This window comes from Epinephelus fuscoguttatus, linkage group LG9, assembly GCF_011397635.1.
Source record: "Epinephelus fuscoguttatus linkage group LG9, E.fuscoguttatus.final_Chr_v1".
Taxonomy (NCBI): Eukaryota; Metazoa; Chordata; class Actinopteri; order Perciformes; family Serranidae; genus Epinephelus; species Epinephelus fuscoguttatus.
This window is the reverse complement of record NC_064760.1, coordinates 16,515,679-16,528,506: the sequence shown is the minus strand read 5'-3', so window position 1 is coordinate 16,528,506 and position 12,828 is coordinate 16,515,679. Positions and strand designations below refer to the sequence as shown.

The 12,828-nt window shown below is 42.2% G+C and overlaps 1 protein-coding gene across 7 annotated transcripts in view; it reads right to left on the bottom strand.

The window, feature by feature from the left end:
* The window catches only part of diaph2 (diaphanous-related formin 2), a 513,027-nt gene that overhangs the window by 56,269 nt on the left and 443,930 nt on the right, over positions 1-12,828 (bottom strand). For 5 of the 7 annotated variants that reach the window (XM_049585043.1, XM_049585045.1, XM_049585041.1 and 2 more), the window contains 2 exons: positions 8,919-9,011; positions 6,886-6,951 (listed from right to left, as the gene is read on the bottom strand). In XM_049585043.1, coding sequence (XP_049441000.1) covers positions 6,886-6,951; positions 8,919-9,011 — 159 coding nt within the window. The remainder of the gene's footprint in view (positions 1-6,885; positions 6,952-8,918; positions 9,012-12,828) is intronic. The other 2 variants (XM_049585042.1, XM_049585047.1) reach the window with 2 other exon arrangements.

Genomic DNA, 12,828 nt, shown 5'->3' with positions numbered 1-12,828 from the left:
ATTTCCATGATGGGTTTTCTGCTGTGGATGAAAAATGATCAGGTCCAGAGAGAGGCCCTATGGGTCAATGGGAGGGACAATGGCTTTGTCTATGCCCTAGGACGTCGAATGTTAAATAGAGTGGCTGTCCATGCCTCAGTTCCTCCCCATCTGCCTTTCCCTTCGGCTGTTGATAAATATCCTTATCTATGAGAAGCAGGTGATAGATTTCAAGCAGCACGTCTCTACAGAGCTCTGCTGTCATCTACTCTATTGATATCTCACATCTACTAAGCGATCCGAGCTATAGCAAGAGGCACTGACACCCTCTGGGTCTCTTCGCCCCAAATCATGTTAGCTCCACTTCCTGCAGGATCGCCTCTAGGGCCGCCCCAATGAATAACATCTATCAACACCCTGAAGTGGAAGCCAGGAGCTTGTGGAGGCAAAGGGCTTTAGCCCTAAACTCAGAGACACCCTACAGCAACAGTCCCTATCTGATGTGTGACACAAGCTTGCACATGTGTGCGTGTGAAACGGTACAGCAGAACAACTGCTGGAGAGGTTGAGAGACAACAAGAGAGAGATAAAGTGATGGGTACAACATATGTGTGAGCAAATTAATTGCTAAGGGAATTACGATCACTATCACTTCCTGTGATGTAATTTAAGAAACAAACGGGTGATTTTCCCCCAGATCAGGGGAAAGATGAGAAAATAGCTGGCAGGCTGAACACATTATGGCTGTCTACATCAGGGTGGTGTGGATAACAAACACAAAAATATACATATTAAAAGATCATTTGTGTCACAAATGAGGTTGAGGGGGGTGTAAAAGAACAAGGGGAAATTCTTTATCTTTGCCAGCATCTCCTCCTTACAGACACTTCTCTTTGGTCTTTTCATTTGCCTCTTTGCAAATTCATCCCCTTTCTTCCTTTAAAATTTCATGAGAGAAAATAGGTAATTTAATCTTCATTAAACTTACAGGGGGCCCACTCTCTGCCCTGACCAGCTGAATTAACTGCTAGGCTTCGGGGGATTAGACAGTTGGGCTGAAATTCCGTAACCCTGACAAGCATTATATCACTGCATCTCTATTTTTTAATGGGCATGAGATGATCCCTTCCAGTTCAATGTCAAATAAGTCCTTAAGAGGCTTACTATATAGAACACAGGAGGGAACTTTTGATGGACTGACCTGTGAAGGTGAAGCAGGAGAGTGGGGCAGATCGAGGAAAGCAGAGGGGCCCTGGTTTGGGATTGTAATGACGTTGAAAAGGCAGTAAATAAATAAGATTGGCTTGGTTCTCTTTGAAATCTGATTGATGTGTCTTTTGGGATGCCCCCCAGTATGAAAGACCTACTGAGTCTGTGGCTTTCATCCCTGACCGAAAATCAATGAGCCAGGATGTATGAGAGGCTCCTGCTCTCTACCCACCAATCCCCTGCAAGATACCCAGGTAACTGTCTCACCAGAAAAGGGATAGGAGGTAGAAAAGGAGTAAGGTAACTCACTTTCTTTTTCAGCCTTCTTCCAGTAAAACCTAATTTTAAAGTACACTGTGCCAAAAAAAGTGTAATATATAGTGTTAAACTGAGTGGTTCCAACATCACAAAATATTTAATATATTATCTTCCTGAAATGAAACTGAACTCACAACAGAAATGTGGCTTTCTGGTCTCCATCAATCCATCCAGCTTCTGCATGTTGAATTAGGACTGGCTGGTGTAATTGCATAACACATGAGTATGGCCTCTCGGGTTAGGTTTTCCATCTTACACAAAGTGGAGACAAGGAAATAGGAAATGCTTCTGGAATTGGGTGTAATTGTGACTGGCGGCGCCTAGAATTGTGTTCAGCCTGACACTCGAGGTAGTCTGCTGGAGTATAGTTTAGCCTGAAGGACGACAAAAACTACATGCTGGGTTTAAATGAACTCCTTTGACATAAGCGGAGATTCTTGTGCGACTCTGAGAGACTCTCTCTGGTACACGCTGCTCGTTTGAGGATGACAGAAGGTTAATCAAGCTTTAAAGCATGAGATTACAACAGACATGACAAGCAGGAGTGAATAGATTTGGCACACTGTCTGATACAACTGCTCCTTCCTCACCAGTAGATTCAGAACTGAAATGCTGTCAGTCCCCGAGTCAGGGAGAAAGCAAATAAGTACACAACAGAAGTGCATAAACATTAATGCAGCCGTACTGACCCAAAAATTATGCCATCATTCTTTAAATACTGACTAAAGTGTTGACAGTTCCCACCATGCACAAAGAAGTAACAACCCAAAGACAGCTTTCAGTGACTGAGATGCCTTTTGTCACCAAATCGTCTGTCACTGGGGAACTTAATTCTTTCTCTTCACAGAAAAAAACAAAAAACAAAAAAAAAAAACTGAAACTGTGCGTAAAGATTTCTGTTTGTCCCCTTCTATTTTTTCTAAATGTTATCTGGAAGTGAGTTCACTTGCTATAGAGCATAGGGGGAATTTGTCTCATCTCGTGAAAGGGGACAAACAGAAATCTTTACGCACAAATTCCCCCTATGCTCTATAGCAAGTGAACTCATTTCCAGATTCTATTTAGAAAAAAATCCATGGAGCCGGCATGTCAAAAGGATTTCCCTCTCTCATCACCTCAGAGTAGAGAATCCATGCAGCTGTTTATCAAACCACAGTTCAGGTTCCATATCAATAAACAGGGAGCCGTCAGTGCATAATGCATTTTAGTAGCATAATGGTGTGCACTTGGAAAGAAAGTGCACTGAGAAAGGTCCAATGCACAATGCCTTGCAGAGGAGAGAGCCATCATAAGGACCGCAGTTATCTTGGTTGTCCCTCAAGAAAAGGAAACTAGGTCACAGACATACACAATATTCAATGATATATCAAAGATTTTCATAAACAAAGTCACTATTTAGTTTTGCAATGATCCCATGACGCAGAATATAGTGCACGGGATGGTCAACCATTTTTACCGGTACTTATCAGGGTCAAGGTTGCACCCACCCAGTCACCATCTTACAAGTGGGGTATATCCCACAAGCATGTTCCTGGTCTTGGTCAGAGTCCTGCAAGGGTCTGACCTTCAAAACCTGCTCCTAGACTGGAACCATGACATGCAATACCACACCTGCTCACCACCCGCACATATGACCAATTAGTTGTGCAAATCGATGCGCCCAAACAAGACCTGAAGCCACGAATCCTATAATAACCATGAGCTGTTTGAATAATTTGGTTAAGCAGCATGTTTAAAGTGATCATTTTGGGACTTTTCACATGAAAAACTAAGATAATATTGTTTAAAAATAGCACCCGCAAATCACCTACCGAGTACCCACAGGTACCTGACCTGATTCAGGACTCTGGTCCGGGTCTTCTACCACATGGGCATGCCAAGGCCTAGTCTACATGGACACAGGTATTTTTGAAAAAGGGGTTCTCAACTCAATCATTCCCAAAAGAATTCACATCCACATTAGCACTGCTTTAAAAAAACACCAATGTCCTAGTAAAAAGCAGAATAAAGCGCTGTCAAGAGTACGCCAAACCAGCAGGTGGCAATACAATCTTAAAGCCACGCTAGGAAGACAATGTGGGCCAATCGGAAGCCTGAAAGAAGCTACTATCAGAAGGCTACCTGGAGCAGTGACCTCTGTATCGCATTCTGACGCCTCTGTTCCCTAATATAGTCGTAGAGTAACTGTACATTTATGTGTAACATGTAAAAGGTCCTATTAGCGAGGTTACAGCCTGCACCATTTTGGTCACGTCCGCCATTGTAAGAAATGTCACCCCATCTGTGACACCACACAAAAGAGATAATGGCGCACACTCTGATATCTCAAGCCAAAAGCTGAAAACAGAGTTTCTTCCTTCTGGGTGGAGTTTTACAAAAGATCTGTTTTCAGTGACCTAAAACACATTTTGATTCTGGACGAAAACATGACAAACAAATATACCCATGTACGTGTGGACAAGGCCAAAGAATACATCAGATGAGGAAGGTGATCAGGACGTATCCTGATCAGATGCTCAGACCACCTCAACTGACAAAAGACAAAAGAACTGCACTTCTGCTGAGGGCTCTTTCCATCATGAGAAATCCAGACACCCAGCAAAGGAAACCTGCCATTCCTATTCATAATCTAATTTTTCGGGTCACTACTCAGAGTTCATAGCCATTGGTGAGGATTGAAACTGGATCGGGCGCTTTACCTTCATGTTTAGCTCCGTCCTTACCAAGACAGTAAAGTACAACACTGCTGAAGCTAAAACAAACTGCCCCTCCATCTCATGCCCAGTCTTACCCTCTGTCATGAACAAGACCATGATACACCTGAATTCCTTCACTTGGGGAAAGCCACTTGCTCTCGACCCAAAGGGGTCACTTCATCATTTTCCCACCCACTTCATGTTTTGGTGCATACAGCCAAGGTTACACTGGAGGTTACAGCCCAGTGAAGCCAACAGGACATCATCTCCAAACAGAAAGGATGCAATAAGTTCATCCGAAGTGACACTCTCCATTTCTCTGCTGCCCCTTAAGATCCATTCAGAAAACAACAAACAGGATAAAGTTTGTGTAGTTTTTGGATTACCTCAGTGACCTAGAACATGAACAAGGTTTCAGCCAAGTATCAGAACCCTGCCTGCTCAGGCATGCCGTTCCTACCCATCGATCCACACAATCATTCCTCCCCCTGCAGAACTATGGTGTGGTGCCCTCTTCAGGACCCACAGAGACTCATAGACACCCTGGTACTTCACCTTGCTCCTGGCTTCACAGTCAGAGCTTTTGTCAGCGCCAATGTTCATTGAAAAAATCAAACATAGCAGTGCTAATGAGCGTCCCCGTACCCACCCAGTGATTGTCACATTTTTAAGTATAAAAACTGTCCAGGAGTTTGGTTCCTAAGATGGCATTGCGCATAGAGATGAGCCAAACTACATTTAATTATTACTTTGACACTTTGTGAACGAGCAACAGCTTTTTCCACGTCTTCAGAGAGGTAATGTTCCACGTCTTTAGAGACAGTTTTCATAGCCAGGTGTCAGCTTGCCAAGGACCTTTCCTTGGCTTACCTAAAAATCACATTAAAAGCTTCCTGTTAATTAAATGTTAACACATTTTTCAGAGGAGAAGTTTCTTTCTCTGAAGTTACTTTTCAATAAATAAATAAATAATTCATTGTCTTAGCATCACACCACACACACTGACAACATGCACTCTCCATAAATACACCAGCACAATGTCTTGTTCTTGGACATGCAATCAAAACAAATTAAACATATCATAGGAACAGAGACGTGTTTGCGACACACAACATCAATCTGTCAGAGGCTGAGGATTAATTTGTAAGCAGAGTTGCCTCAAAGTAGGCCTGCCCAGGATATCATACAAGGAGAGGATCCTTCAGAAAGAGGCATATCTTGGGTGTTGTGGCACATCATTTTGACATTTACCAAACAAACAGGGAAGAAGAAAGGTATTGCACACAACAATTATGACTGGCCAAAGCATGGAGGTCTACAGACCTCCCCAGCAGAACACTTCCTTGACATTGCTTCAAGACAGGAAGTGCTATCATGCTGCAAAAGCATAAGCTAACATTCAGAGCGAGACAACTGGATGATAACTGGAGCTGCTCTTCAAGACACAAATGATGCTGAGTGAATCCAAAAGTATGTTCTTCAAGTAGCGTGACTGCCATTAAGATTGTATTAGTGTTACAAGATTAAACATTTAGGATCAGGAGGTTGACGTAAGGGCAATGTCAATGCTTGCGTACTTTACTGTATTGGATTTTAAAGGTATTCAATGTAAGATTTACATCATGTCAATCAGCAGTGGCCATTATAGTCTCCCCAGGCCGAGTTTCCTCCTCTACTGCTGTATGTTTTACTGTGCTCCTATGTGCAAAGTAAATCTATAACCAGTAATGAAATATGCTGCATTATTATTATTAGTTATATTTTGTTTTTTTAGTTAATACTGACTTCTACAATTGACATCAATTTACTGTGACCTCCTATGGTCTTGTCATCTACTCAGCTTTCCACAATGCCATGTGAAAAAGTTTCACTTGCTCGTATTCTAATAAACACATGGCACAATTCATCTGTGAATTTCTGCTTTTTTGGCCATTAACCAAAAGCACAGTTGCTTTCTTATGTTTCCAGAGAAACGGGGGTAATATTACCTTATGCTACACCTCCGTAGTGGCAAGGACTTAAAATGGCTTGTTGTTTTCCTTTTGTATTGTTTGCTCTAAAAATATGTGCACAGAGAAGTGCTATCTGAGAAACATAAGGAAGAGAGCACTATCAGCTACAAGCTGTACATATGGTGATTATAACCAACTTTAGAGCGCTGCTAATGGACATCAGTAATTAGCCAATTCTTTTGATGTGCAATAGCAAAATGTGAGTTCAAGTGAAGCGAACAGCGATCTTCAGTTACGAGTGTTTCGATTTAATCTATGTTGCGTTTCGAAACATGAAACATGTTTTTAATGACATTATTGTAGATTCACTATGAATCAATGCTGCAAGTTAAATTATAAATTTCTTAAAGTATGCTTTGATTTATTTTAAAACTTGTGCTGCTTTTCCCAGCGAGGAGATGTGAAAGTTAACAAGCAGTATGTCTTGTCTTGGTTTTGATTTAAATTTGTGATCCATCTAAAGTTTCCATGGTTGCTTTTGTACATAGAGTAAATCTTACATATTCTACTGAGTCAAATTCAGTAACTCAGCACAGCACTCTGCATGTTGTAGACCAGCTCAGCTTGAGTGTTCTGACAGGAAAGACACGTGGGTTATGCAGCCAGGAGAAGTGCAGCAGGAGACAGGGTGGTGCTTGGTCTGGGTTAAAAAGGTAGTTAAAGGCACACACCTAGAGTTCTGTTACCATAGTTAGCACCCGGCCACCGAGAGGATGGACTGGAAGGGCTTTGATCACCTGTAATAATGTTGGTGAAAGAAAAATAAATGAAAAGAGAAGGATGGGAGGATGGAGAAAGAAGGAAAAGAGAAAAAAGGCATCAGAGGTGACACATATCAGATATTTGGAAGGAATGAACTGCTCCTAGAGGTTTGAGGTTTGCAAAGACACCTGGACACACAGCTGGAGACAGACACCAGCTCACATTAAACCCCAACACCGAAATATGGAATGAAAAAGGTGTGAGTGAAGAATGGAGCTGGTTATGTCGAATTGATGAGCAGCGTTAAAGCTGATGAAACAAGAGAGAAGTATGTGTGCGTGTGCATGTGTGTTTGTTACTCACTTCTGTATGTTTTTTTTTTGGTCAAAACTCTGCATATACAATCTAATTTAAATGACATTTAATCATAGTTAAATGGTCTTTCATGCATTATACATTTTGAAAGTAATTGTCTTTGATTAACTAAGAGCATTAAAATATAATCTTAGATAATGACTTGCACTGTATAACCCAAAACCATAGCAGAAGGGGTTTTCTTAGTGTAACAATTTTGCCTCTGAAATTAATTAATTCTACTGCTTTGTAAAAACACTGCAAATTTCTCACTTGAGATGACTGGTGGAGTCACAGGATCACACATACGATGTCACAGTGCCTATTGGCATATGAAAATTGTGTTGATATTGAAGCACTGCAAAACAGATTTTTCTTCAAACTTTTCAAGTAATTAAGAGCACAAACAAATGGTTGAGTGGAAGAGGAATTGGCTTAAGGAATTGTCTTGGCCATGGCACCAAGCAGATAGCCTCTCACTGTGAAATGCTACCAGAACAGCCACTTACTTATCTGTTACCACTCATCTTCTCTCTATAAGTTTAAATGTGACTAATAACAACAGCTGATGAACCTGGAATGACTAGAAATACTTTAATAACTTAATAGCACATAATAAAAGCAAGTCACTTTGCATTTAATTGAGTAAAAACAGTCAATTTGCTGACATTTAACCCCAAATTTTACACTAAAAAACCCAACATGCTTATTTTTGCTGCTTGCTTTGCAGTGCGTACACTTGTCTATTGCAGAACCGTCCAACCCAACCATTGGTTTGATCCCCCCCGCCCTCCCTCTTTTTTCCCTCCCATGATTGCCAGCATGGAGATGGCAGCACCTGTGGCTCTTCTGCACAACTCTGACTTGCATATGAATTGACCCTGGCACCCCTACTAGGTGGTGCTCCCCTGGGTACGGGCCATTCATCATGGCAGAATGGAATGTGTTAACACCAGGATTACACTAAATCAGCCTCGGTCCAGCTGCAGCCAGCATGGCTACATTATAATAAGTGCTTTATGAATGGCAAAGGGACAATAAATCGCTAATGACCTGCACTGGGCCACACAAGTGCTTGTTTCTATGACGTCTTTCGAGTGGTGCGTATGTTCCTTATACCTGTTCATGTTTCATGCGTGTGCTGTATGACACACGGATCCTTGAGACCAGTCAAAAGGACACAAGCACATTTATACACACTTGTTACATACAAACTGGAGAGCAAAGCCTCTTTCATATGACAGACAGGAATTGTGTTGCATGTAAACTCTTAACTACAGGAAGCAGATGGGTTTTTTTCTGCAAGTGAGTAGAGCTGCAACAATAAGTCAAGGATTGTCAACTATTATATTAATCATCATCAAATTTCATCAATAATATTAATAATATGAGTAATTCTTTAAGAACACAAAAGATAGACTTCTCTGATTCCAGCTTCTTAAATGTGACTATTTTCTGGTATCTTTCCTCCTCTATGAATTCTAAATGAACATCCTTGGGCTGTGTGCAAGACAAGACGATTGAGGACGTCATCTTGGGCTCACAAAATAATCCATAGATTAAATGACAGTGACAATAATAGTTGCAGCCCTACAGTACAGGTGACGCTGTCAGAAATAAGAAAAAAATGTGCTTTTTGCTGCCTTACCGTTGCGTGGTGTCCGTTTTCGCCGATCACGGAAGGCTGCTCCAGACTGTAGAGCTTCCATTAAGCTATCCATCACGCCGGTTTCATCTCCCTCTGTAAGAGAACAGATAAGAGGCAAAGATGTTTACGGCATGCAACATCCATTATCGCAACAGAAGTACATAATAACACATGCATAAACGTTTGTACATGTATGCATTAACACATACACACACTTAACACAACGACTGCTTCAAGGACTAATTCTAGGATGCCCTTTAACGAAAGGTGCATGTACAATTACCAACATCACAGCACGAGAGAACTGAGTGACATATAAACAAGTCTTCTATAGATAGCATGAGTGAGACAGAGGCCTGTCACTCACTCAGCCCTTTACTTTTTTTTTTGGTAAACAGCTGAGGAGGAGGAAAAATACACTTAGAGCTTAGCAACTAATACAGGCAGAGGAGCCTCAGGATGAAAGCATTCACTGATGGTCATTGACAGATATTCTTTCTGTGGCTAACGCAGGGGAGCTAAGTGCTCTTTACAAAGATTTAGTGTGGAGCCGCTCAATACCCGGGCGCTCTATCATTGTTCAGTCAATGACACCGGGACCGGCCTTCGAAAAACATTCCCCCAGCCCACCGTTCCAGCTGTCGTGCGGATCCATGAAACTACAGAACTGGAGGCAGTCGGCATGGCTGAGGAGACAGGTATGAGACACTTTTAGTGCTACGGGGCCAACAGCATGACAAGCTGTGCCCACACTGTGCACATGCAGCATAGCGCTCAATGGAAACAGGGTTCAAAAATAAGCTTAGGTTCTATATCTGGGTCATCTATCTTTAAGCCCCGATACTAATGAGTCAGAGGGGCACCCTTTTTATCATTCTGGTCCAGAACAGACATTATTTTAAACTAGGATCATTAGGGTGACTTATTGTGGAGCTGGAGACTTGGCCATCAATTCTTTTGCATACATGAGTGAACTAGCTCTTCCCCAGTGTTTACCATCAGGGTTCGGGCGTCTTGTTTCTCCACTGCGCTTACAGCTATGGCTGAAGGCGAACATTCGAGAATAAGTGGAGACAACTGCTACTTTCAGCACACAGCACTTTTCCAGACACAAGGGTGATCAATCTTTTGTTACCCGTGTGTGCTCAAAGAGACACGACACACAGGCAAATTGAATTTATGAACAAAACACGGTGACACTGAATGCTACACGATTAATTTAAAGGAAATGGCACACATTTCGCCATTCCCAGAGAGAAGTCAGGGCTGCACATGTTTTCCCCTTCTCCTCCAGCAACAAACCACCCAACCTGCAATCATTCATGCAAGTAAAAGAAGACAGTACAACTAAGAATAGAAACATGTCTTATGCAAATTATAAAAAAAGCAACTCTTCACTCGTACTCACACTAATTTTACTCTCTATCTCATTCCTTCTCTTTCTTCCTCAAGTCCTTCCCAAGGGCTACTTTGAAATCAAAGTATCTGTTCCGGCTGTGTGCTGTGCTTAAAAGCAATTCCGATTAAATCAAGCTTAATTAGACCAGCTTTATCAGAACAAAACCAAAGCCGAGCCAAGTAGTGCTTATCTCAAATTGCAGCACTACACCTCAGATAGCGAGCTCATTGGTTTAAAAGGGGGAGCATGGGTTTTGTCTGCCGCGGACCTAAAGAACAATATGGTGAGCAACTTGCCGCGACTATAACTGTATCAGCTCCCAAGATCTTTAGCTACTCCTTCTTGTTATGTAGGCTAGCAAGGACACATTGTGAGTTTGACAGAAGGCAGAAAGTGTTAAGTGGCAGGTAAACATTTATCTACAACCACCTTGGCACAAGAAACTTTTTGACAGCTCCTTCTTCACTGCCTTCTTCATGGAGACCCAGACATCACAGGGGGCACCTGACACTTTGATCAATTTGTCCTACTTCTAGCTTAACTGTAGCACAATTCATCATTTGTAATGGCGAGGACTTGGGAGCCCTGGTAGACTGAGGTTCAGCGAGACGACTGCAGACACAAAGAACCAAAATGACTAAAATGGGAAACATACTCCCCAGTCACCCCGCCGTGCTCAATTAACTGTGTCCTTTTGGACCACAGCTTAAAGTCGAGCAGGCCTTACTCTTAGCAAGAAATTGTCACAAATGAGCCTTCAGACTATGAACTCATTAACATACATATGCATTTGTGTGCATATATTTAACAAAGACAAGGTAAGCCCTTAGTGGAAAAAGAAATAAAACTGAATATTATTTGACTACACTTATTCCGGTAATCCTCAGAGCAAACTTTCTTCATCACTTCTTGCAACATTGCCCACTTTAGCAGACATTTCTGCCTCCTTCCTGCAATTCACTCTTGTCTTATTTTGAGCTGTTAAACCTAGGGCAAATATTCATCCGCTTCTCATTAGCAGCAGTGGTAGATTGCTTGCTGGGGAATTACAGAAAAGCTAACCTTTTATGCCCAAAGATCTTTCTCAAGAGGAAAGATCCCCTCTGCTCACAGGAAATTGCTTTCTAAATGGGTTAAGATGGGCTAAGACCCAAGACATTGACAAACCCTTCCAGTGATGAAACACCTTGGTGGGCACCTCAACAGACAGCCCCGGGGTCCTTTAATGATCTTATTAAAGCTTGGGGAAGTGTGGAACATGGTTGCGGCTTTTGCACTTTTAGGTACTTTCTTAAAGAGTTAAACCTTTAAGAGTAGAAATAAAGCCCTGTGAAACTCTACCTCCCAGAGAGAGATGGTGTACCTGTTCCATATCTTTCCCTTTGATCCCTCCCTACCTCCAGTCCCCCGTTCCCCCCCTCCATTACCTGAATATCAGGTGGTACCTAGACCCAGAGGCTGTGCCAAATGTAACAGTGAGCCCTGGGGATTGGCTCACTCTGCAATATATTTACAAGTGGCGCTATCACATTTTCTAATTAGGAGGGATAACAAGAGCAATGTGCTCTCAGCAGGATTGGCATAAAAACTTCACACACCGGATTAGTTTTTCCCTAAGAAAAAAAAAAAAAAGTACCTACAGTAAAAGTGTAAGAAAGCGGCAGCAACGTACTATTCACCAATCCCAGGAGCTGAACACAGAGTCGAGTGTCAACAGTTGCGAGGGAGGAAAGGGGAGGGCTCGGAGAAGACTAAGCACAGATATTGTAAGTGTCACTGTTGGTTGAAGGAAGACGTAAAGGGAAGAATGAGGGAGGAGGCAGAATACAGGGAGAAAGACAGAGCATAGGAGGCAGCTGGGGAGAAAAGTGAAGAGGGTTTCAGTGGGTGCGCTAGTGTGTGTGGTGGAGTAGGTTATTGAGAGGGAGTAGTGGAGCGAGGCAAGACACAAGGTCGTAAAACACCTTCCTGGCTACTTGACGGCCTGAGCCCTGTGACATTTAATTATTTCTAAAACATACACTGCAGTATGCAAGCACACGCACACGGACCCTCACCTACACTTAAAAACCTGCCTAGTGCTATAAATGCATGTTGTTTATTTGTACGGCCTTGTTTATAAGTGTCTCTTTGCCCCTCAGAGCAGAGTTAGTGGGATAGTGGTTGAAATCTCCCATTATGAAATGGAAGAACCCTTCAAAACCCTATTATGTTTTCAGTACTGTCACTCATGGTGCTTATCCATGGCAATAACCACAATGACATTTGGTATTTATCTGATGTAGACAGAAAAGCATGGACACTTGGGATTATTTCACAACTTCAGTTTCACTCTTATCAATCAATAAAAGCTCCTCAAACAAAATACAGCAGTACTTCATTACCAGGCTACTAGCGCTGTTCTGTAGGGTAACGTTAGCAACCCGTGCTCCGACATACCCCGCCAGTCTGTACAGTAGATGCATATATATGGCTAGATATCAGACCTTAAGACAGTACCTATTGACTCCA